Raw genomic sequence first — 26,662 nt, 5'->3', positions numbered from 1 at the left:
CGGCGGTTAGGAAGGTACCACTGCTCCCCTGTTTAGGTACAGGCCCAGTTGGGCATGGTGGGGGGAGGGGGCAGCACACCAAAAAACAGAACAATGACTGAAAATAAAAGCCCCTGCTCCCCAGGAAAGCTGGTAGCCCTGTGGGGTAGCACACCCAGAGGACACAAGCTGCCACTTACAAAAGTCTCTCTGGCTGGCTTACGAATACAGGGGTGAAGGCAAAATGCATCTGCCTACTCTGTCTGTGTGGCTTCTCTGCAAAGCTAACGCATCTGCATTTTGAAGTATGATGAGTATTTGAAAGGAGTATGAACACTCGCAGGCCAAGAAGCTTTGCACAAACAGCACGCCAGACGTGAGGAGGCACCCGCACGTCTGCACGGCCAGTCAAGGGCGATGTGGCACTTCCTTCTCCCCTCGGGGGCTCTCCGAGTGGCAAGTGGAGAACTGCTCCTGCTTGCTGGGGTTAATTCCACTTTGTTGGATGTGACCTCCACTGCGCCTTGAGAGGGAGTGAGCGGCACTCACCTGCAGCACCTGGGGGTACTCGAACACCTGGTGCTGGTGGCAGCGCTTGCGGATGGAGAGGACGTCCTCGGAGAGGTTGGAGCACTTGTCTAGCACCAGCACGGACTCCCCGTGCGCGGCCCGCAGGGCCCCCAGTTCCTCTCGGTACTCGGGGTGGAGAGCCAGCTGGGACGACAGCAGGAAGTATCGCCGGGGCCTGCAGAAGAGGGAACCGGCGGCAGCGAGCCGCCGTGTGTCGGTGGAGGTAAGGCACGCTCTGACGACGAGCACACCAGTGTTTCCTCACCGGTCTTCACATGCCTTGACTTGGGCAGAAATAATACTTTGTAGCACGGCTGAATGTTCAAAATACTATGCACCGTAAGAGATTAAGGTATGACTCATTCTCATATTATGCAATAGTTGAGAATTTTATTTCAAAAAAGTTCTTAATGTTTTGAGAAAATGCTTACAATATGCCAAGCTTAGAGAGCATCCTACACATACGGGTGTATGTTGAAAAAGAGAAAAACTGACTGGTTGATGGGTTGACCGGAAGAAACATCAACATGTTACCATCAGTCATATCTGATCCTCTGACCAGAAAAGGAACTGAGAGCTGGCGCACCCTTCAAACAGGAAAAGAGGGAAACTTAGTGGGCAGCAGAACCGAGAGAGATGGAAGACGGCTGCGGGCCGTTGAACGGTGTCCTTGCGCTACGAGGGACAGAGAGCGCCCACGGTGAAGGCCACCTGGACACGAGCCAGACCAAGCCGGTAAGTGAGAACAAGTGAAAAAAATCCCTGCCGGAAGATGGCATCAGTCTCAACAACATCTGAATAGTGGGGATGCATGAAAAAAAAACGAAGTGAGGGAAGGATCCCCAAGGGTCCAGTGTCATTAAGATCTCCATGAGAGATAAAAATGCCTGCACTCCGCTAGTAAGCCAGAAGTCAAGGGCAAACTGAGGGGGAGACCAGATGGTAATTCCCTCCCAGAAGGCAAGATTCCCAGAAAACAGAGAGGTTACAGAGCATGAAGACTATATAGGTTGAGAGACCACTAGAAAAAAATAACATAAAGGTTATGTTCCAAGGTTCCAGGAAGAAATGAAATACCCATGACACCCGGAGGCAGTACTCATTTGAATCCACGTCTCACTGGTACAGACCAGGGGAAATACAAGGGCCGTGCGTCTCCCGGGCTGGACGCTGACACAGCCTGTTCAGAAGGAGCGACCAGGGACCTAGACTCTGTCAGCCATCCCTCCCTCTTTTTCTTTCCTTGCTTTGGGGAGAAAGGAAGGGTGATTGGTTTCTTTGTTTTTTGGTTTTTTCCCCTTTCTTAGACTTACTTCGGGGTTTATACATCCAATGCCAAACAATGATCAATCATTCCCTAGCTGAGATCATCACTTTTACTGAGCATCTAGCTTCAGGCCCGAACGCAGAGCGATGAGTGGGAAGGGGACGCTGGCCTCGCCGGGCAGACCAGCCGGGCAGACTCCAGAGAACAGGGAGAAACACACCACAGCCAGATCGCTCATGAATCCTCAGAACCATTTCTTTTGGCAGTTTCTTTGTACAACTGAACTAAAAGCAAAGGGCATTTCTCACACCACAGTGAACAAAGAAAGGAATAAGCAGAGTCCCTAAAACCTCACTGTCCAATAGCAATTAGCCACATCAGGCCATTTAAATTAAAATCAATTAAAATTTGCCCTGGCTGGTGTGGTTCAGCTGGTTGGAGCACTGCCCCGTGACCAAAGGGTGGCGGGGTCACTTCCCAGTCGGGACACATGCCCAGGCTGCGGGTTCAGTCCTGGGTCCAGGTGTGTACAATCCAGGTCTGGGTCCCTACAGGAGGCACCAACCCGTGTTTCTCTCACATCCGTGTTTCTCTCTTCCCCTTCCTCTCTCTCTGAAGGCAATGAAAAAATGTCCTCAAGTGAGGATAAAATTTTTTTTTAAAGATTTTATTTATTTATCTTTAGAGGAGAAGGGAAGGAGAGAGGGAGAGAAACATCAATGTATGGTTGCCTTTCATGCATCCCCTGCAGGGAACTGGTCTGCAACCCAGGCATGTGCCCTGACTGGGAATCGAACCTCGATTGTCTGGTTCGCAGGCCCGCGCTCAATCCACTGAGCTACACCAGCCAGGGCTAGGATAAAAATTTTTAAGAGTTTTTTTTTATTACAAATGAGAAAACTTTTCATTTAGAAATTATAGTGAAAAGGTATACACTGGGTTTAGGCTAAATGGCCTCTATAGGTCTGTCCAATCCCTAAGACTGGTACACGGTAGTTGCCAGATGTTCCTGAAGGCTTTCTGCTTAAGTAGAGCCGTTAGCATAAAACTGGTGCTCTCCGCCATGCAGAGTAAGAACAGACATGTTGGCCTCCAAGAGGGTGTAGGTGCAGGAGGAGGGCGTGTCTGCACCACCAGACGGCCCACGTGGAGTGTCGAAGCCCTTGTGGGGTGAGACCTTCCACCTGGGGAAGAGCAGGGAGGTGGCCAGCATGGAGAAGGAGAGCCCGAAAATGGTGGCCGAGGTCTGTGTACCGTGGGCAGGGGCAGAGGTAGCTACCACGACCCAGCATGGGGTGCTGGCGACCAGGCGAGGCTCGGAGGGCATCTGGGAATCCGGAGCAGTGTCCGAGCTCGGGCGGACTGAAAAGGGCACCGTGCCAGTAGTAGGGAGGGTGATGGCAACAGTGATATTACCCCAGTGTGGGGTGTTGGAACCCCAAAAGGGTAAGGAAGGTATTTATGCTTCTGGGTGGCCGGAGGAGGGCGGGGAGCAACTGTAAGAGCTCCGTGTGGGGAGGGGCAGGTGTTGAATCTGAGCGACAGTGAAGAGGGCACCTGGGCAGTGAGGTGGGGGCAGTGGCAGCAACAGAATTTTGGTTACGTGGGAGAGGAAGGTGTTGAGGACAACGGGAACCAGACTTCTCACTGTCAGAGAAGGGAGTGCCCAATACAGATTGGACATGTCAACAGAAGCACATGGTGTTCGTATGCACACATTCAGAGAGAGAGATTCACCCACATCGACACAGAACTAAATACAGGCGTCAATGTGCGGTGCTCAGGGAAACGCTCAGGTAACTAAAGGCCCAAAAGACCACGGCTGAGACTTCACAGCTCAGAAACAAAAGTCCACTGCAGGGGCTCAGTCGCCAGTGCTGCTGGATCCATGCCCCCCCCCACTGCCCCATGTCAACACACATGCGCACATGCGGACAACCATCTAAAACCGCTCGCCCGCTCCATGCTGGCTCTCCCTGGCCTGACAGATGGCTGACGGAGGGTGCCCGTTCTAGTTTTCAGCAAACAAAATGTTCAGGTGGAATTTGTTTTTCTTTCCAGGACTGAAGTTACTAGCCATGACTTTCATGTTCCCTCCCAGCAGTGTCCGTATCTAAGTTTAAGTGAAACCACGCTGAGAATTTCAAGTCTCCCTCACAGTAACAGTTGCAAACTCCCAAGTTAGTTCCTTTTAGAGAGAAAATGACAAGAATTCCAGCTGAGGCCAGCACAGCTGTGAGAAGCAGCTATCAATAGCAATAACCCTGAGCTTCCCATTGAAAAAAGAGAGAGAGATTTAAAATAAAAATAAAAAACAGAGCTCTTGCTACTCTATATAGCCCTCAAGAGATGTGGGAATTCCCTTAGAAAGCAGCTCTCACAAAGAGCAGCAGATCCCAAACACTGCCATGGGGTCACCCGGCCCGCCTCCCCCCGAGTCCCTGGAAGGGATGATGAGTCTGAAGCCCGCCGTCTTTGCCTTATTTTTTCCTTTTCTGACTTTGTTTTTCTGAGGCAGGGGTGAAGGGGTATGAGGTTGTTTATAAAAGAAACACCCCGGCTTCAGGGCCCAACTGTGAGTTCAGACGCAGAAGTCAGCCCCTGGCCAGCAGAGGGAGGACCGTGCCCAATGCAGCCTTGAACCTTCCGCTGCTGCCCCTGAAGATACACGGTGTCAGTATCTAGTTAGTGAACAGCAGAACTTCAGAAACTCACTGAGACCTCAAGTGATCTCGCTACAGATCTTAATGTCAGTTTATTATATGTAATCTGTAGAGAGATTCACTACGAAAAACAGTCAATGCAGCAGTTTAAGTCTGAAACAAATTACTTAAAAATAATTTTTACTGTGCAGAGTGATTTGTTCTTTTTTCACTGTCTTTTTTTTTAAACTTGTTACATCAAAATTTTATTTTTGTAAATTATATTTTATTGTTATGTTGTTACAGGTGTCCCGGTTTTTCTCCCTTCGCTCCCCTCTCCCCCCAGCACCCGCACTCCCTCAGGACACCCTCACGCCACTCACTGTCCTTGGGCCGCGTGTGCGTGCTCTTTGGCTACTCCATTCCCATGCTGTTCTTTACATTCCCATGGATGTTCTGTAACAACCAACTTGTACTTCTTAATTCCTTCTCCTTTTTTGCCCACCCCCCAGCCTCCCCTCCCATCTGGCAACCATCAAAATGTTCTCTGTATCCACAATTCTGTTTCTGCTCTGATAGATATGGATTTATTGACATTCATATCTGATAGATATGAATTTATTGACATTGTTCACAGTTTGATCTTCTTCTTCTTCTTAAAGAAGACCCTTTAACAAACATTTCATATAATCCTGGATTTGTGGTGATGAACTCCTGTAGCTTTTTCTTCGGACTGTCCTTCCATTCTAAAGGGTAATCTTAGTTGTAGGTCCTTCCTTCCTTTTCATTCATCACTTTGCATATTTCTTGCCAATCCCTTCTAGCTTGCAAACTTTCTTTCTGAGAAATCACCTGACAGTCTTATGGGAGCTCCCTTGTGGGTAACTAACTGCTTTTCTCTTGCTGCTTTTAAGATTCTTTATCTTTAACCTTTGGCATTTTAATTATGATGTGTCTTGGCATGGGCCTCTTTGGGTTCATCTTGTTTGGGACTCTGTTTGGTATGTTTTCTGCCCTGGATTAAGCCTGAAGAGAAGTAAGGGCCCTAAACCATATAAGAGAGCTAAATTACACCAGAGAGATTAGATAATACAGAGTGTGGTTCAAGCAGCCTCAGGAAAGACAGAGGCCCAGGCGTGGCCAAGCTGACCCGACAGCCCTGACCCTTGCCAGCGACTCCCCGCCTCGCCCAGGCCTTCTCAGCCTCGCGTTGCTGACAGGAGTCCAGTGATTCTTTCTCGTGGGGTGCTGCCCTGAGTGGATGTCAGGGGACCCCTACGCAGAACAGAGTTAATGCTGCAGGCCTGACTGTTCTCTTTTGAAAGGCTGGCCCTTTGCTAATGTACGGGAACTTTGGTTTGGGAGACGTCCCACCACCCCCAGAACTGGTGAGAACTGCGCCCATACTGTCTGTACGAACAACATGGTTCTCACTGAACACCTGCTCTCCTTCTGGGAGTCTGGAGTTCTGGCGCACGCCAAGCACCGACTGCCCACAGAAAAGCTTGGGTGCTGAGTTTCCAACACGCTTCCCTGTTGGCAACATGTCAACACACTGTCACAACTTGCTGCTGGGGGAAAGAAGCCCCTCCTTCATTCGACGCCACTGGGAGGGGCCCGTGGGCGCCTGCACCTGCTTCCCTGGACTTCACCTTGTGCACCTTCCCTCCCAGACTGCGTTTTGTATCCTTCTACTGCAATAAACCGCGGGGTGAGCACAGCTACATGCTCACTTCCTATGGGAGTCCTCCTGGCAAACCACTGAAACACGCACCCTCGGCCACAACAGTAAAACACGGCTCCATCCGCTGCCTAATGTTCCCGGGGGCCCAAGCCGTTCTTGGTCCAAATGGGCCTTCAATAAAGGTTTGAGTTGAACTGAAGTGAATTGAATTGAATTAAATAATTTCCAGAAGAACTTCAGGAAAAATAAAGCTAAGGGTTAAAAAAAACTTTCAAAAATCATACAACTGATTTAAATTTAAGTAAATGCTCAAAGAAATAGCAAGCAGAGGAGTGAACTTTTTTCCAAGTTCAGTGGACTTTTCTCTGCTTCATTATAGTTACTGGCACCTAGCGCGGCACGAGTGTGCCGAACTAGGGCACCAGACACGTGACAGAAACGTGCACCACCCCAAAGGTACACGCCGTGCTGGCACGGAATACCCTTTCTCAACGTGTGCACGGAGCGGGACGGCTCATAGGTACCGGGCTCATTCTGGGGGTGATGAAAATGCTCTGGAATTAGATAGAAACCACTGAACTGTATCTAATCAGCCCACTGTACACCTGAAGCCTACACGGTGTTAAACATCCATTAAACCTCAATTTTTAAAAATTCACTGAGTGGTACATGTTAAAAGAGTGCATTTTATGGTATATAAATGATCTCAATTAAAAAAGAAGTCAACTCTGGGAGTCCACTCACAGAGAAACACCCAGAAAGTGCATCTACGCAACAAGCTCACGAACCATCCGACCTTCCTTTGCACTTTCTGCATTTGCACAGGGAGAGTGAACGACGTTTCAGCCTCACCCGGGACTTTTCCACACGTCATCTCAATCACAAATTTGCTGCGTCTGAAGTAAGTTCCATATTGTGGCCCAAGACCACACTGCAGGGCACACGCACACAGAAGAGAGAGACGCCTTCAGTTCGGAGAGGGTCTCTTCCCAGAGCCCGCTGAGGCCTCCACGGGGAAGCCTGGGGTGCGTGAGGATGATGCTTGTATCCTCAAATGATTGCCTTGAGACTCACTCTAAGCCCAAATGCTGTATGTAGGCTTTTACATCTCAGCCAGTATATTTCTAGGGGGCCGTGTACAAATGAGTTGCCTTCATACGGGAGCACCTGGCACACAAGTTATCATCACATTTGTTTAAAGTTCATTGACAGTCTCACCGTGAATGAGCACAACTTAAACAGACTACAGCAAAAAATGGGAGACAGAATGCCCCATACATCCATGCTGCCAGCTCTTTTCATTTGCTCACGTGTCAAAAATGTGAGGCAAGACTGTGCCAAGCACGAAGGACATAGCAGTTAAAAAATGGACCAGGCACCAGCTGCACTGCCCCTACAATATCCGAAATCCAAAGAAGAGGCTTTGAGCAAGTCTCCGCAGCGGGGCACGGCGCACAGTGCCCTGGCAGAGCGCAGGCTTGCGATGGGTGCAGAAGGCAGAACAGCCATTCCAGGGGCTAGGAAAGTGCCCCTCGAGTAAGTGGTCTGCCAGTTGAGATCCAAAGAACAAGTGGGCCATTAGCTTGATGAAAATGAGAAAGATTTCCAGATAATAGAAAGTTCTATAGCCCAGAAAAAGCGAGAGAGTAAACCTTTTTCTAAGAACTAAGAGGGAGAAAAAAAGCTAGAGATGGAGACAGTGGTCCTGAGACAGAGGGGCCTGAAGGACCTTTTTGTGAGTCTGGGCTTTACCCTCAGGGCTGCGTGAAGCCAACATACACTGGGGGGCGGCAAAACCCGAGGCAGGGAGGCCAGCTAGCAGGCCGTTTCAGCAACAGGGAGCAATGACAGTAACTGCCATACGGCGCGGACAGGGCAGACAGAGCCAAGAAACATTTAGGACGTAGAATCAGTAAGACTTAGCCTTCCGGTATAGAAGGGAGAGAAAGGAGTGAAGGACACCACGTGGATTCTGACTTGGAAGGCCTGGCAGGTAGCACTGCACGTTTACTGAGAGAGCACTTGAGGAATGAACCAGACTGGGGCGGGGATGGCCGAAGCAAGGAGTCTGGGCTACCACCAACGCTTTGGTTGCTGCGATGCTGTCCGGGCTGAACACGGTCGGCATCTCACGGCACGCCTGGCCGTGCCGAGTGCAGCTTACCCTGGCCCTCTCTCTGGAAGGTCCACCTCAGCAGACAGCGGACTGTAGACAGGAATGCTGACGTCGTAGCCTTGCCGGTAAGTCCACGTGGAAAAGCCACCGCCAGCCAACAGAGCCCTGAAAGCAAAACATTTTGTCAAACAATGAGAAAGCAGGTCTTCACTTTGGTAAGTTCTGCAGAAGGGACGGGAGTACGGTTAAGTCCTCATTTAACGCCACGGGTAGGCTTTGCAACTGCAGACAAAACGACACATAACAAAACCAATTGTGTTTCATCCACGGGCTGACTGACATAATCCAGTGCTGGGCCCCTGCTGCACCTCATCAGTGTTGTAAGGAGACAAAGTCGAGCGAAATGGCATTATTCAAGGACCTGCTGCAACTGAGTCTTACTACCAACAACGGCTCATGTGCGCTTAGTCATTCTTCCAGAAAGACACCGTGCTCAATGTCTGCATCAGATCTCCTGGGCATCGGCTGCGCCCTGGCCCCGAGGTTCCGGCCTTCCTCCGGAGTCCCAGTAGTCCTTCCTTCCTTTCCACTTTTAAAAATACATCACAGCCCAGAGGACGCCCTCTGAATAGCCCCTCTACTGCCTTATTCAGATCCCATTCACTTCCCCCAAAAGTCACACCCTGGTCTTAACTACGGTTACAGTAACAGGAAGAACCACAGGTCTGCAGAGAAGACTGGCCAGGCGGTCACTCCCCTACTCACTGAGTAGAATCTCGGGAGACAAGGGGCACGGAAAGCAGCTCTGACGTCTCAGGCTGCATAGGCTCCAGCTTCGCTCCAAGTCCAGTTCCTGCCCCGGGCGGTTCCTCCCCTGCCGTCCCAGGGCTATGCAGGAACCCTGCGGACTCTCGGAGCCGTCACCGCCCATTCCGGGTGCTCAGGCTGGTTAACCCGGTTCCCTCTGCAGGACGCAGGACCCAGAGCTGGACATTCAGTGCTTCCCGAGCAGTGTGCGTGCACCAGCTTTTATTCTCAATTAGAAAGCTGTAAATGCTCCGTTTTAACTGGATCGGGCAAGCAGCAGAATGGCACTTCATCAGAGAAAGGCAGCAGGTGTCGATCACACCGACTTTCACTGCCGTCTGTCTTTGGGATCCCGAAGCCATCAAAATCACTGCCTGGGGCAAAGTTCTGCCAGTTCCACGCACCACGCAGTCTAAACCCAAATGTCTGACCTGAGAAACCACATTTTCTGCAATATTGATTGCTACCAACCCTCTCACCCCCCACCCTGATGACAGTGTACGTTCTCTTCCAACTTGACCGGTGAAAGTTCAAAGAGTTTCAAACCATCCCCGGAAATCCCCATCTGCTTGTTTCCGAAACCAAGAACTGGTTAGTGAGGTGATGTGCAGGCTAAAAGAATCGCTCCGGCTGCCAGTCTGCTCTGTAAAACTCAGTGACTATTCTGAACACCAACGTACGGTCTCGTTTTTCCCGATCGGCACTCGGCAGTGAATGCATCCCGCATGGATCTGGGCAGGCTCCACGACCAGGAGGAGGGGAGTGTGCATGTTGTCACACACCCTTCTCCCCTGGGCTGTGGCTGTGGGAGGAAGCAGGGCCTGTCACACCAACTTTCACTGTCACTCTGCCCCTGAGGCTCCAACCGAACTCCGATCCCGGAGGGGGGAAGGCAGGGGTTATGCACCTTGTCGACCTTTGGGTCCGCAAGCACACAACCCAAAGCACGTCTTACGTCACAGATCGTACAGGCCCGACCTCCACTCGTCCTCTCGGAAAGAGCCACGGCCGCCATCAGTCACACAGACCTCACACCAGCCCTGCTGTCGACAAGACTTCGATTCTAAGTCACTGTGTCTTCTGCCGATGGCTCCATAACAGTATAATGGAGAAAATGTTGTAAGCATCCCTCACTTTAAAAACACCTGTTTTACGTTGACTGAAAAATGAATTTCGGAGAAGCGCATTCTGTTTTCCCATTATGTATCCCAAAACCAGAGATCAGTTCCAAAGCTGCAAGAGAAGAGGTAGAAAACTTGCAGTCAAAAACGTATCGACATGACGACCAGACCCTCGCCGAGCTGTGCAGGGTCACTCGGAGCGGCCTCCGGCACCGGCAGCACTTTCCCGGACTTCCTGGCTCCAGGTCGTCCCCCCTGGCCCTGCACCCTCCCCACGGCCTCGGGTCCTCCCCCAGATGTTCTCCTAGTCTCCTCCTTTCTGAGTGTCGGAACACAGTTCCCCTGTAAGCTCATCCCCTGCTGTCTTTTAGACCACGCGTGCAATCAGGGCTGCAGATTCCTCAAATACAAAGCTTCGGATTTTGCAAAAAAAAAAAAAAGCTGACCAATTATCTTGGTCATACGGGTGGGACAGAAGTCGGTTCACAGCTGTGAGTGCATGGACCACAGTTTATTTATTCCTGTATCATTACTTATTAATTGCTGTACTACTTTTCCACATGAACAGCTGCAAACCTACTTTTGCCCCACCCTGTATTTATTTACTAAATCAAACCATAGAAAGTATCTCTGAGACAGGTAAGTTTGAACAGTGGCTAGATATTGAGTGGATATTTAGTAACATTAAAGAATTACTATTAACGTTTTAGGTACGATAATAGCACTATAGTTAGGCATTTCAAAGAGCTCCCTGCGTGCAAATTCAAATGGAAATATTTACAAACGTGGTGCTGCAGCATCTGGGGTTTTCCTCCAGATGATCTGCGTCTGAGCGCAGGTGGGGGCGGGGGGGGGGGCTGGCCTCTGGCCAGGGATCACTGACGATGGGGGTGGGGCATGGTGCCAGCATTTCTCCTTTTGTGCAGGTTTACCATTTTCCATAACAAGTGTAAATTAATAAATATACACCCACACAAAGCAGAAATTCGTGACAGATATGTGCAAAGAGAGAATAATAAAAATCCGAGGTAGGAATATTACAGAACATACCTGGGAAAATAAAGGGCGGTAAAGTAAGGCATTGAAAAAGTATAGTTTGCTCCCAATTAAGTTAAGATTTAAATATATATCTTTACACATATATATATTAAGTGTATAAAGCCATTGAAAAATACATAGTATTTGAGAGCAGTGATTACCTTTCAGTAGGGGGGTAAACAGAGAGGAGGGTGTGAAAGCATATTTTTACATTTTTTAAAAATTTTATTTATTTATCTTTAGAAGGGAAGGGAAGGAGAGAAGGAGAGAAATATCAATGTATGGTTGCTTCTGGTGCATCCCCTGCTGGGAACTGGCCTGCAACCCAGGCATGTGCCCTGATGGAGAATTGAACCGCGATCTTTTGGTTCGCAGGCCCGTGCTCAAACCACTGAACTACACCAGCCAGGGCCTTTTACATTTTATTCTTTATACACTTGCATATGGTTCCAACCTTGTACAAAGAAAGTACATGTGTATCTCATGTATGATCTTTGAAAACTGAAAGAGAAATAAAAACAGATTTAAGCAACATAAAAGATGTTCACCGAGCAGACATTTCCTTACGTCCCAGCCCTCGCATTTCCCCAAAGTAAAAGGAGTCTTCAGTGACCACACCTACGACTTCAGACTTTGGGAGATCTTAGAAGCAATCTAATCTAGCCTGTCTATTTTCTGGTTTCCAAATAATCTGACATGCATCTCCTGCTGAGACCATTCTATATTCGTGCTTCTTGCCTCCTCTGAATCCAGGAATAAGAACAAAGAATAAGAAAAATTAGCAAACAAATCTTCTATTCCTCCCCCCAACCTGAGGACCACCTAGGCTGCAAAACGCGTTTCCCACATGCGAAGACAGAGAAGGGACTATATGGTGATTCATTACTTGCCATAGGATCACTTCTAATCACTTCCAAAGTACACCCATTGGGGAAACAACTTAACCTTCCTGATCCTGAACACCTGAGACCTAGCAAGAACTTCAACTTTCTCCTCAATGATTGACACTTTCCTGCAGAGAAATGGAACCTCATTTAACATGTGTACTTAATAAAAATAAAATCCTTCTCCTATGCAGATACATATACCAAAATGTCAGCAAAACCCAAAATGTTTCGAACAGAAACAAGCCCATCTCAAACCCAGAACAGCAGGGGAAGACATTGTACTCCTAACAGCTCCTTTCCTCCCCTTCTCTGTTCTCTGAAGTACCTCCCTTCCCCAGAACCGCCCAGTCCACGGAACTGAGTAGCCCGCACAAGAACACAGGCTGAGCACCAGGTCAGGGATCTTTGGTGTATGACCTTGTGTAGCATGACTGCCCTCTATCGTCCAAAATGGTTTCTACACCAGCCTTGTGGAGGCGTCCTCGTGTGTCTCTCCTGGTGATAACTATGTTTCCAGACGGAAACACATTGACTCTTGATAATACTTAAAGTAAAGAGGGCTTAGACTTAATGATCTGGGGAAAAGCAGTCTGAGTATAGGTTTTCATAAATGATAACAGCCTCTAACAAACTGAGAACACAGCTGGCCTTGGACTGTTCACTCACGTATTTCAGCAACAATGACTTTAAGAGTTACCATCAACAGTGATAAAAGTGACTAGAAATGAGTTCATGCATAAACTTCTAACAACCCTATCCCTTGGGTACTGCCCAGGACTCTTCCCTTGGGCCCGAGCTTACTGCTCTCCCCAGGGCCTCGGACCCAGTCCAAAGAGGAGCCTTAGAGGCACCTCATCCCTGAGGCTCCCAGGACGCCTCCGGGCAGAGTGGGTCAGCCAGCACGCGAACAGGCTGGCACGTGCCGTCGATGAACTCAAAACCACCCCATGTAATCATGGCCACCCCCACCACATCGGCCCCTTTGGAAGGTTAGTTGGGAAGGAGGGGTAGAGAGGGGGGGAGAGGGAAGGGAAAAGGAAGGAGGGGTAGGGAGGGGAGGGAGGAAGAAGGCAGGCAAAAACCGCACACCGGAGAGAAAACGATCATGGGAGCGGCCTCCGCCCCACCGCTGCAGACTTTGGGCTCCCGCACACCCGCGCCCTCTTCCTCGGTACGCCGTGGCTCTACTCCGCAAGTGCTCACAGATTCAGACAGGTGACACGAGCCCAGCGCAAACCAGACCTTAGGGGGTGAGAGCGCCGCACTCAGAAGAGCATAACCCAGGTTAAGGAAGAAAACAGAAAGTTTTTTAAGACACTACGCTAGAACATACGCTGTAATTGGTTCTCCACAACAGATTTAGGCAGGTCTCGATAATTCTATTTCTTAAGGAGGAAAATGCCCAGGGCAATTTTTTATTTTAACGAAGAATTCTGATAAAAAGTCTGTCCCAGTAGGCTGAGAAATATGATTTCCCATGAACGAAAGGGTCTTAGATGTACTTAACCCTCAGAAAGGCATCGCGGTGACAGCCCCAAACACCCACCTGTCTCTGGGGACATCCAGCGCCGTGTTGTAATCTGGGGGGCCTCCAGGCAGCATGTTAAACAGCAGGTGGTTTGTGCCTCGGTCCCACCTGTTAAGAAATTAAGTGAGTAGGAGAATTTACACGATGACGAAGAAACAAAAACAAGAGACAGTTCCTGGACCACGAGGAGCGAGCACCCGGACCAGAAACAGGGGCGCCTGCCGGGCACGCAACGCGGACTCTAGTCCAGCCACAGCACGAGCCTGGAGCCTCGAAAGGAAACACGGGTGGGAGTGCACCCCGGGCCTGTCCGCTGCAGAGCTGCGCCTGTGATAATGAAAACCTGAAAACTCTCTGAATGTGCACCAGTGGGTAAAAAAATAAATGAATAAAAATAAATGAAATACATCATGGAACATATGCAAAATGGAAGGCTACACAGTACAGCCTTAAAATTAGATAGTAAAAGAGTACGAAATTATTTGAAAATATCCTCGTGAGATATTTCTGGGAAAAAGGCAGCAAGATGGCACATAGAATGTGACCCCATTCCTGGCAAAAATCCTCATGCACATGTTTTCATACAGAAATGACTGAACTGTAGCATCAAAACATTAATACTGATTCTCTCTCAGAAACAGGGCTGTGGAATGAGTCTTACACTCTCCCTTTTTTCACCTGTGCTTTCGACCGCTGAATATGCATTTGTGAGTAACAGAGAGGTGGGGAAAGGTATAAAAGAAAAAGTGTGGGGAGACGAGTCCCCCCTTAGTTTGCGCACCCTAAGAAGCTGCAGCCCCCAGCAGCACCACTGAAGGCCGACAGCTGCTTCTCACTGGCAGGCGCCAGCTGCTTACAGCTGGTCTCCTGCTGCAAGCCCCTCGCCCGTCCACAACCCCTCCCACGAGAAAAGCAACAGCAGCTGGGAGCAGCTCAAGAGCAGACACAGCCCTCTCCCTCTCCTTCCCTTTAGTTCCCTGCAGGATTTGGCTCCGGTCTGAAAAGTGCCAGATACCTGGAGAGCTGGGCCAGGGCCTGCGCCGTCTCCTTAATGCGGAGCGTGTTCTGGTTCAGCACGTCGATGGACGGGACAAAGAGGCAGGCCCGGGTGATGTCGTCGGTGTAGTAGTCGCTGTCCGAGATGGCCGTGAGCAGTTCGTTGTACTCCCGGGAGATGGTGTTGCTGACCGGGACGCCAGACTCGTCCACGTACTTCTTCAGAGGGTAGATGTACACCTTGATTTTGTTCTTGGGGTTGAAGCCGCAGCGGTAGACATCAAAGCACGTGTGCATTCTGCAGCTGAGGTCGCCCCGCTCCGGGACGGGACTATCAGCCGGCAGCCTGACCACGGGCACGTCTCGGATGCTGCGCTTCTCCAAGCTCCAGTCACTGGAGGACTCGATGGAGTGGGGCCAGAACTGAAACACGCCCGTGGCAATGAGGCCCAGGAGGACGATGGAGAAGAGGGTGATGTAGTAGATTCGGTGCTTGGTCTTCATTCTTGGGATGAGGGCAGGACCCCGGATGTTGTATTTGACCGACGCACACATAATGACACAGACGGCCTCCTCCTCACGCTCCTGGTCGCCAGGTGGGGAAAGGAGAAGAATGAAGTATTTACGGCAAAGACCGTTGGAAGGAGTGTTTAACTTTTGATATACCTATGTGTTCCCTTAAGTGGTTTGATGAAATAATGAAAAGGAAATGTGAGCCTTCCTTGTGTGTATGAATATACACTATATCTTTACTATTTAATACTACACATACTGCTTAACATATTGAGATGTAATATAAAATGGTAACTATATCCCATACACACAAACTCACCAAAAGCATAAGCTGGTGCATGTGAGGGGCCTGGGAAGAGGGGCCTGGGAAGAAGGCCGCTGACCGAGGAAATAAAGTTGGGAGTGGAACAGCTAGGCCGCCGTTTTGTGCTGTTTTTAGACACTGCCTATCACACACTGATGCTTCACCTGAACAGACAAATACTCGTTATTCTGGAGTCTGCTTTCGTTCACTTGTTCACTTGACTCTATGGAGCGACTACCACGCACTGTGAAGGAAACAGAGAGGAAAGCAGAGACCCCACCTTAGAGGGACTTACGTTCTCGTAAGGCAGATAAGACAAACAAAACTGTAACGAAATGCAAAATACAGAAATACCACTAGAAAAATAGCATTGAAGCAGCACGGGCATTAGAGAAGAAGAGATTGATCTTCAATCTTTGGCCCTGGCACAGCTGGGCAGAGCATCATCCCGGTAAGTCAAGGTTGCAGGTGGTTCAAGCCCCAGGAAGGGCACACACGAGAAGCAACCAATGAATGCAAAAATAAGCGGAACCACAAATCGATCTCTCTCGCTCGCTCTCCCATCAATAAACTTGAAAAAAAAATTTTAAAAGAACTACTTTCAAAAGTTTTTTAATCTTTAAAATGTACATTGATGTTTTATAACAAAAGCAGTAGTGGACACATTTAGATAGAAGGAAGGAATAATGGGAGGAATGAGGAGGGAGGGAGGGAAAAGGGTCAGGCTGGTGGATCAACTCCCAAAGACCGACACCAACGATTCTCATCAGGGAGTGCGCATGCCACTTTTCCAACAAAAGGGAAGTAGGTGGAATCTCCTTCCCTTCCTACGGAACCTGGGCTCGCCTGTGACCTGCTCTGACCAAGACGACGTGTCAGAAGTGACAGGCTCCTGCCCTCCTGGAGCGCAGCTGCCACGCCGGCAGGAAGCGGGGCTCCCAGCTGAAGGCGACCCCCCGAAGGACCGCAGGGAAACCCTGCGAAGCCGACGTGGACCACCCCACGGACTCTACGCGGACTGCGGAATCTTGAGCCAATACGCGATTGCTGCTGTTTTTAAGCTTCGAAGCGTTGGTGGGCTTGTTACTCAGCCAATAAGCAACACTGACTGATATAAAGGAAATTCTTAGTCCTCCGCTGAAAGCACAGAGTTCCCCTGTAGACCACAATGTAAGGCCCTTACGGAGCAGACCGCCCCTGTCTGAGGCCTGGATACTATGCAGGGAGGGGAGACCCCGGAGTGTGACTGTGTGTACACCACAGACTCGCCACGTTACTGCAACACAATCCTTCAGCATTCCACCCATCAAAGTCCCAACGTACACAGTGATCTCACGCTACTCATGGATCTTTCAGAAAAGCTATTATTACAAGGGGAAATAACTGAAAAGCTCATAGACTATCTCAGGGTTTATCAACCATTTTTGCTTTGGCTACACAGAGTTCTCCCCGCCCACCACCAGCATGCAAAACTGCTTCCTAGCAGGCCTGGCTGTTGGGATCCCATCAGCTTTGCGGGCAAACTGTGCTGAAAAGTCATGAATGATGCCACTCATGTCTCTCTGAGACCATGAACTGGAGCGCAGTGAGTCTGCCTGTCACAGACGAATGCATGGAAGTTCATACATTTTAGGCCTAGAGATTATCATCTTCGGGGTGTATACATCAGCTATTCCATATATGCTGAGCGATTCTATGACAAATAAGCAAGCATGAGAGCTACTCTACTCTTTCTGTCGTTCTAACGACTAGAGGATGTCCCCGGCCAGGCCTCTCACTGTGCCTCCAGCCCAACAGCCTTTTGCCACTCCAGGGGTCCCTCAGAGACAGGCCTTCGGACAAACGCAAGCAAAGGAGCTGCACTGCAGTCCACCGCTCCAAGCTAGAACCTCCCACAGGCCCTCAGGTCTATTGAGATCCTGACTCAGTGGTTCTCAGACTCCAAAGGCCGAGAATCCCACAGGAAGCCTGGTTGAGGGCCTCTAAGAGGGTCACAGAACCCGTCACCCCAGCCAGCTCCCAGATGGTTACTTTCTGCATCTGGGTTTAACATCTTCACTGAAGTTAGTGGCTTTCAAACTTTCTTTCTTTTTTAACTAAAAGCTATATACACGTTTTAGAAACGTTATATAGAAGCTATATAAACGTTTAGAAACGTTTTATGTTGCGACTCACTATAGACACAGATATGTGTGTGTATGTATGTGCATGAGTGTATTTAAAATAAAAGCTTCACAAAACAATGCTTAACCTTAGTGTACAGAATTAACATAGAACATTGGGTGAACACTGTGTTTTTCTATTCGCTCTTTAAAAAATTCTAGCCATAACCTACTAGATTAATTATACAACCCAACAATGGGTCATACAAGTTTGAAAAATACTCTTCTCACATGCTTAAAAAACTACAGTTAAGGAAATAAAAATATTCATATATGAGCTTTACAAATTTTCACGATTTGCAGATCAACTATAAAAAAGACAATATCACAAAATAAATCCAAAGATAATAGAAGAAAATAAGAAAAAACACAGAAGTGAATTAAAAAGACAGAAAGGCTCAACCAAGTTAAAAGCTGGGTTTTTTAAAAGATGGATAAAATTGACATTTGACATAATTCTGGTAAGGTTAATCAAGATAAAGGAAAAAAAGCACAAAAAAATAACTGGAATGAAAAGGAAAACAACTCTAAATGCTACGCATATTTAAAAGATAGGATGACTGAGAGGACTTCCAGTCAAGACGGAGGCGTAGGTAAACATGGCTCGCCTCTTCACACAACCACATCAAAACTATAACCAAAATACAGAACAACCATCGCTCAAAACCATCAGAAATCGAGTTGAATAGAAGTCTGACAACTGTGGAATTAAAGGAACCACATCCATCCAGACTGCTGGGGGGCCCCAGACACAAAACGGGCTGGCCCCACGCCCACGTGTGGCAGGTAAAAATTCGGGAGGGATGTCTATGGAGCGGGGAGTCCCAGCCCCACACCAGGCCCCCCAGCCCAGGCCCCCCAGCCCAGGGTTCCAGTGCCAGGAAGATAACTGGGCTGCGAAAACCAGCAGGGATTGAGTCAGTGGCAGAAACTTCTGGAGCCCCAAGCAGTTCCCCTTAAGAACACACACACAGATTCGAGTACTTAGACTCACTCCCTGTGGGCTCCAGCGCTGCAGAGACGGACGGCTTGAGGGGCACCAGTGGCATTCGGGGGAGGTTGAGGCATCAAGGTGAGCAGAGGACGTTGTCCCTTTTCTGGGTCCTCCACACACGGAGCTAGCACACCAAGATTCCATCACAACAAAACACTGGCTAACACTGTTTGATCTGCCTTGGAGATCCCCAGAGACTCTTCCCCAACTTACAGGCCCACCCAACTCACAGGCCCGCCCAAGCTGCTTTTCCATATGAATGGCTGGTCTTGGCTCTTGTGTCAGTCACAACCTCCTACCTACTACCACGCAAGCACCAGCTGGCCTCAGTGAGCCCCGGGCCTGGCACTAGCAGCAGCCAGCCTAGATTCACAGCCTGGCTTTACCTGGGAATCTCCAAGCCCAGAACAAGTAGCAGCCATCTCACGTTGCTTTGTAACTCGGGCAGGGTGGCCTCAGGCAAAACAAAGGTGGGGACTGATCTTGGCCCGCACCACGTGGGAAACCCCAGGGCCAGCGCACACAGTGGACAGCTACAGACCACACTGGAGCACTGCCCCTCTGCCCCTGCACAGCTGATCCTCTGCAGAAGGTGAAGGTTGGCGGTAGATGGTCATAACCAATCCTTGCAGCTGACTGGCCTGGGTAAATCCCTCCCATTGACCTGCCAACAGCAACCAAGGCTCAACTACAGAGGAGGGTGTGCTCATCACATATGAAGGGCACCCCTTGAGTACCCAGCTTAGGTGACAGGGAAGGCTGTGCCCCAGGACCCTACAGGACACCTACTACATTAGCCCACACTGCCAACACACAGAGTCAAAGCAGCTGTTTTGTAGTAGAAAAATTGTTTTGAAATATAACATAAAATAGTCTCAAGAAGAAATAGCAAATCTGAATAGTTCTGTAAGATTTTAAACCTTCCTATGAAGAAAATTCCAGGACTAGGAGATTCCCCAAGTTCTAGTAAACATTCAAAAAACAGTAATTCCAATTTTACACAAATTATTCCAGAGTTCAAAAAAAAGGGGAACATGCCCCGGCTTATTTCAGGAGGTAAGTACAACCTTAATACCAAAATCTAGAAGGGCGGTTCTCAAGAGCTCGGTCAAGGGACTCGGAAGGGTCCCGCAGCCCTTTCAAAGGGTCTGAACTGTTTTCACAATAATTTTCCAGAGTCCACGTGATACGTGATATTGCAAAGACTCAATGCAGAAGAAGATATGAAAATCCAGCAGTCTTTAATTAAACTTTTTTTTTTAAAGATTTTATTTATTTATCTTTAGAGGGGAAGGGAAGGAGAGAGGGAGAGAAACATCAATGTAAGGTTGCCTTTCGTGCGTCCCCTGCTGGGAACTGGCCTGCAGGGAACTGGTCTACAACCCAGGCATGTGCCCTGACTGGGAATTGAACCACGATTGTTTGGTTCGCAGGCCCGTGCTCAATCCACTGAGCTACACCAGCCAGGGCTAAACTTTTCAAAAAATAATGAAAATTATCAACTCGCAGATTTAAGATATTCAACTCTGCACAGAATATATACACACACAAAGAAACCCCACTTAGCCCTGGCTGGTGTGGCTCAGTAGATTGAGTGCCAGCCTGTGAACCAAAGGGTCTCCCATTCAATTCCCAGTCAGGGCACATGCCTGGGTTGTGGGCCAGGTCCCCAGTAGGGGGTGCACTAGAGGCAACCAGATATTGATGTTTCTCTCCCTCTCTCCCTCCCTTCCCCTCTCTAAAAATAAATAAATAACTTTAAAAACAAAAGAAAAAAGAAAACCCCACCTAGATAAGTCAAAGTAAAACCACTAAAAAGAAAACTATTAAAAGCTGTCAGAGGGGAGAAAATCTATATAAGGTAGGTTAAAAAGCTATATGTAACAGACAAACCTATAAAATATTTACAACACAGTAGAGAATATCTAAGACTTCTAGGAAGAGAATGATTTCTGAAACAATATAAAAAGCACAAAATAAAAAGATAAAATAATAAATTCAGGGTTACAATTAAGAACTTTTGTTCACCAAAAGATACCATAAGGAAGTAAAAAGACTTCCTACAAACCATAAGAAATCTGCAATACATGCAACCAATGAGGACTAGTAACCGGAATAAAGAACCCCTACAAAGCAAAAAACAAACAGACAAGAAATTGAAAACTGGACAAACAAAAATGGCACATAAACACCTGAAAAGATGTTTGGTCTCACTCATGGTCAGGGAAAGAAAACCACAACGAGACATCTACCCACCAGCACAGGAAAATACAAGAGCCAAACGACACCAAGTGTCGGAGGAAACCTGGGGCCACAGTAACTGTCCTGGCAGGAGTATGACCTGGCTCCAGAGTCCCGGGTGGTCAGCAGAGGGCAGGAAAGAAGAGAGGGCTGATACCCCTATCTTAGCGTCCCGAGCATCCAGTTCTGCTTCCTACCTATCACAGTTTCAGTCCTTTGCCCTCCCCACCTCTCTCCCCCCCAAATTAAAGGGCCAGAGACAAGGATGGCAGTGCGGGGTGTTTCCTTACTTGGAAGGTGATCTCAGAAAGCTGAAGTGATGAAGCAGGAAGAGGGAGGCAGGGAAGTAGTGAAGGCCGACAAGGAATGTGTCACTGAGCTGCCTGCTGCTGCAGGCAGGGGGTCCTGAGGGCTGCTAGGAACCCTCTGAAGTACCATGAGGACTAGCCTTGTCCCTCGGAAGGATGCGAGCTAGACCATTTATCTGCCAGCTCCTGGCCTGCTGCTTAAGGGTTGCCTGGTGCTGTGATCAGCTCAGGACCTGTAGTCGACAGCCCTCCAAAGGGCTGGATATTATCCTTTCTTTGATGTACAGTCAGTCTGATAAAGAGCTGCGGTTCCCTTAAGGAAGGACTGGGGGGACATTTGTCTATACTTGCAGGGATGTTGCAAAGTACTTCTTCAAAGAGCTCCAGCCTCCCTCTCAATCCAGGGGATATGGGTCTGAAAGCTGCCATCTGAAAACCAGGGGATCAACAGTGGTTTTTCCACTGCGGCAGCCGACATCAGCCTACTTGCCGGCGCCGGTCCCTCATTACATGAGTCAAGCAGCACCCTGGCTGGCCACCCATCCACACTGCCCTCGGAACACCGGGCTCTGTCGGCATCATGGTGGGTCAGGACATACTGGTTGCAGGTCAGGTCCTGATGTCCCCTGTGGGTGCTGTGTCTACCTTAGCACCCCCACCCGGAATCGGCCTTTGCTACATCAGAATGCGATCACCTCCATAGATACTTGGGAACCGGTTCCGGGGTCACATCTCCTTACAGTCAATCCTGACCTAGGCGCTCCTAAGCCAGTCAGCAGCAAGCTTCTCAGAGGTGCTGGGCCCCGCACCAGGCCGTATTTCCAGAGTGAGGGGTATGCACCCTCCCAGGAACTTGGGTAAATACTGCATTTCTAGCCTTGAAAAATAAATCTGCTTCAAATCTCCACCTCCAGTCTCCTTCCTACCCTTCCCTCGATCCTCTGCCAAGAGACCTCTGGTTTTCTCAACCTTGGCACCACTGACATTTTGGGCCAAATAATTCTTTTTTGTGGGGAGCTGTTCTATAAAACGTAGAAAGTTGAGTAGCACCCTAGTTTCTGCTCAATAAGCAACCCTTAATTGTGACAACTAAAAATACATCCAGACATTGTCAAACATCCCCTGGGGAAGCAAAATCATCCCTGGCTGAAACCAAGTGGTAGCGGCCACGCTGCAGGGGGCCTGCCTAGCAGCCGTCAGGACTGGCTCCAGTTATTCCTGCTGGGTCATTAAAGCCCGAATCATAAGAGAATGCCCCCAAGGCCAACGGTCTTTCCATTCCAACTTGACAGTCACCCGGGACACCTACTCTTGGTCTAGCAACACCAAGATTCACTCTGACACGTGCTCCCCCACTTCCAGCTGGTCCATATGAACCAGGCCCCACAATTCTTCCAGTACAGAAGCTAATTCCCCCGTACTTGCTGCGTAGGCAATGCTGAGATCTGATGGGAGGGGAGGCAGATCTTGAGGAGGACAGCAGCGTCTAGCAAGGCACCTGCCTCAGGTGAGGTCACTGCATAGTGTCCAGGCAACGAGAAGTTGCTCTGTCCATAACAGAGAGCTGGATATTTCTGCTGGCCCAGAGGATCTCAGGAAATCTGCAAGTTTGAAGTTCTCAATGCCTGCACCCAAAGATCTCCATTCTGGGCCTCGCTCCTGACTTTAGCAGAAGCAAGCTGCGTAAGTTGTACACTGAGCTTCTGTTGCAGCTCTGCCACAATTATGATTAAATCTGGGGCTTGACTGTCAACACAGTCCGTCCTCTGGCTACAGAAGACGCTGCCACAGAGCCTTCTGCCTTCCACTGGGTGTCTGGAGTTGGTGTCTGGCTGATCGGAACCTGATCTTACCTCAAGGGCTCTGAGGGAGATAAAAAAAAAAAAAAAAGTCAGCCAACTTTACCATTCTTACCACTACATGTTCCACGTTTTGGCCAAGTGCCGGAGCTGCCGTACTAGCCAGTGGTTTCATCTCGTCCCACTCCACCACCGGTGAGTCTCACCCCTCTGATGCTAGAACTACCGGGGCTACCCATGCCTCACTTTCCACCAGCGAAGGGGTCTTTGTTGCCACCCAAGGGTGAGTGATACCACTTTCACGGTACTATTCTCAGAGCCTGCTCTCTGGAGCCACTTCTAGTACCAACTATCTTAGTTTATGTTCTGCCAAACTAAGAAAAAGTGACTTGTGTACAAGGAGCTTGCAGAAGGTAACCCAAAAAGCCAGAGCGGAATCAGGGAAGAACAGAAAGCCACTGAGTTCACTGTGGAGCTGGTGACCATACTACGCTGGACAAATGGAGCTCAGCCCGGCTAGGACCCCTCTGAAAAATGCACCTTAGAACTGTGCCTTTGAAGGCTGGGGAGCCATAGGCTCTACTGGTAGAGGTCTGTTACATGAAACGGAAGCTCACGTGTCTGAGGTACGTCTGCACGGGCGTGGGAACAGGTGAAGCGAGTTCCCACGGTTCCCACAGATTCCCATCTGTGCCAAATGGTTGAGCGATATGGCAAGCACTTGAGGTAGAATAAAAACTCAGTAAAAGAGATAAGGTAAAAAGTCTTAAATGAAAAAAAGAATGAGAAATGAAGATAAATGCCCCGTACTAAATGGTGCGTTAGAGATAAGAGAACCTTCTCTGTGGGCATCCACCTAACTTTTCCACACTTCATTACACACCTGCCACGTTATGTTAATTAGTTAAGTAACAGCAAGTCTGTATTCTCTGCTGGTTTGATTTCCTTGTAGTCAGAGTTTTTCATTTCTGCTCAGTATTCTCAGCGTCTAATGGCATGTCCAGAACACATTGCAAATAACCGTGACTGTCTGTTGAATGAATGTCTCTACCGTTCCCAGTCCCACCAGTGCACACACAACCCAGGGTCCAAGTTCTGAGTTATTACATGGTGATAAAGTGATTCGTTTCCTTTTTGAATTAGAATTCCTGAAGTGGGGAAAGGCTAGGTAAAGAATGAATTTTCAGAGTCCGCCCCTCGACACCCTCCCCTCCCCTCCCACTGAGCTCCGCTGAAGAGGACAGACCGGAAGGAATCTCCTACTAAAGAACGTTTGTTCCAAGGGATACCACCACCTGGATCAAACCAAGAATTTCACAACAGAGCCCTTCAAACTTCCCTCTCCTTGAAATACACCAACCTGTCCCTGCGAAACACTGCAACCGCCTGGCTGGCTGTCAAGCACTGAGTCACTGGAAAAAACCTTTTAACCCCACCATACTGTGCAGATGAGATGCATTTTCTGTTCCTGGAATTATTTATTCCCAAAACCTTTCTTCTGGCCTGAATAACCCTTCTTTGGCATTTCAGGCTATCTCCAGGCCACTTGGTCCAACATTTCAAGTCATAATCTTCCGTTAGCCTGAGCAGAAAACACTCACAGCTGGACTCCCAGGGCCAGCGCCACTGGAACGTAACCCAACTGTGACCGAAAACAATGCAACATCCACAAAACCAGGAAAACCTGCAATTCATTGCCTTACATGATTGAGTCCTTTATAAGTTATACTGGGACTAACCAGCCCTAAAACTGGCTTCCAACAAAAAAAAACTGCCCCTTTGTTAGTGGGATCATACAATAAACAATCCAATGCATATAATTAAGTAACCAATAACTAAACTCTGCTGCAGATTTACTATATGCCATGAGCTGTTTGAAGCACTTTGAGTTAACTTATGTAATTTTCCTAACAGTGCCGTGTGACAAGCTATTATTATCCTCACTTTACACACACGGAGCGCACAACAGCAAGGCTAGGTATCGTGCCCAAAGGCACACACCTGGAAAATGCCGATGCTAGGACGGGCGGGGTGGCAGCCTGGCTCCTTCACACGTGAAGCTGCCTCCCCTGATCATCTTTAAAAGTCTGCATTAGATCAATTTTTCTCACTCCTCAATTAGCAAAGCCAGCATAACCTGACAGAAGAAAATCTATCCATTCATACCAGTATACAAAACGAGAAGGCTTAAATCTGCGGAAGTGACAAATGATGAGAAATGAATCATATTTTATAACCGTGAATAGCCTTTGAGCTCTGAAATTTACAAACCAAGTCCAGTTTAAGTCCTTAGAGCACTCGACTAACTAACTCAGAATCAAAACTGACTCAAGCAATTAGTTGAGTCTCAAAACGCATACATAGATCTGGTTCCCACCGCCAGCAGGAAAACTCCAAATGCCCCTAGGCTTCGAGTCCACGTCCAGAGCCCAGACACCCTCGGTCACCTTCCCCACCTAGTCCTCTATCCGAATTGGGCGGGGCGCAGTGCACCCAGTCCTGCCCACCGCATCCAGCCACTGACTTGGATGCCCCAGGCCTCCGCAGAGCCCAGAGCGCCAGAAATTTCCGTGGGAGGAAGCAGCTCTCCGGAAGGAGGTGGGAGAGGTCACGGCGGAGCGTGGGCCCCGCGAGAAAAGGAACCTGCAGGGCCCAGGAGAAATGAAAGGAGCGGACGGGGAATAGCAGTGGACCAGGAAGACAGGTGGGAACCAAGTGCCGGGAGAGCCAGGTGAAGAAGAAGGCGGTGCGGAAATCAAAGCGCTCCAAAAGCGGTAATTCGTCCTGAGACCCAGAGAAGGTAAGGGGGGCCTCTCGAAGCCCTCCGGCCTCGGCACCGCCCGCGCTCTCCCGGCGGCCGGGGCCAGACTCCGCCGCGGCCCGGGGAGGCCGGAGCCCGCAGCTCGGCACCCGCCAGCCCTTCCCCGCTGCGCTTACCTCGGCCACGCCTGCCTCCCGCGCGGCCCCGCGCTCGGTCACCGGCTCATGCCGCAGGGTGTGGGCCACGGCAGCCCGAGGGGGATAGCGGCCAGTTGGCGGCCGCCACGGCAGGAGCCAAGGCTAAGCGAGCGAGAAACGCTGGGCCGGCTACCCCGCTCGCCGTCTGACACCTAGCGCGCTGCGCATGCGGGAGCGGCCCGGGCCCGCGCCCCCTGCTGGACAGGAGGAGTCAGGGCACCGTTTTTCTCCGAGGCAGGCATCAAGCTCAAGTTCCACAGTGAAACTCAAAGCCAGGCAGCCTTGTTCATAATTTTGGAAAACTTCAGCATTAAATGTAAGCATTATAATGCTATTGTGTAGCATTATAATCAGCACTGGTGGGTGTGCAACATCCCTGGAAGGCAATTGGCAGGATCCACCAACTATAAAATGCGGTACCCTTCCCCCCCAACTATCCCTGTATGAAGTTTACCCTGTGGATAGTCTCAACGGTGCTTGTCAAAAATACTCATTACAGTACTATTTCTAATAACAGCAAAGAAACTGGACACAATCAAAATAAGTGATTAGAACGGAATAATTCAAGACTGCACATATGTGTTGGCATGGAATTATCTTCCAGATGTGTTCAAATGAAAGCATGGTCCAAAACTGGGCAAGTAGGATCCCTTTTATGTTTAAAAAAAAGCCAAGAAATGTATATATATTATATATGTACACACACACATATATACACATATATACAAATACAAAAACGAGAGATAAA

General features: G+C 49.0%; 1 protein-coding gene across 2 annotated transcripts in view; it reads right to left on the bottom strand.

Moving 5' to 3' along the window:
* The window catches only part of EXT2 (exostosin glycosyltransferase 2), a 125,399-nt gene extending 99,322 nt beyond the window's left edge, over positions 1-26,077 (bottom strand). Inside the window, exons 1-5 of one of the 2 annotated variants that reach the window (XM_037166100.2) lie at positions 25,894-26,077; positions 14,655-15,220; positions 13,658-13,747; positions 8,307-8,423; positions 529-724 (exon numbers count right to left, since the gene is read on the bottom strand). In XM_037166100.2, the coding sequence (XP_037021995.1) occupies positions 529-724; positions 8,307-8,423; positions 13,658-13,747; positions 14,655-15,190 (939 nt within the window). In that variant the 5' untranslated portion in view covers positions 15,191-15,220; positions 25,894-26,077. The remainder of the gene's footprint in view (positions 1-528; positions 725-8,306; positions 8,424-13,657; positions 13,748-14,654; positions 15,221-25,893) is intronic. The other variant, XM_037166099.2, reaches the window with a different exon arrangement.
* Between the last annotated feature and the right edge of the window lie 585 nt (positions 26,078-26,662).

This window comes from Artibeus jamaicensis, unplaced genomic scaffold, assembly GCF_021234435.1.
Source record: "Artibeus jamaicensis isolate MK-2021 breed Jamaican fruit bat unplaced genomic scaffold, CSHL_Jam_final contig_797, whole genome shotgun sequence".
Taxonomy (NCBI): Eukaryota; Metazoa; Chordata; class Mammalia; order Chiroptera; family Phyllostomidae; genus Artibeus; species Artibeus jamaicensis.
This window is presented reverse-complemented; position numbering and strand designations above follow the sequence as displayed.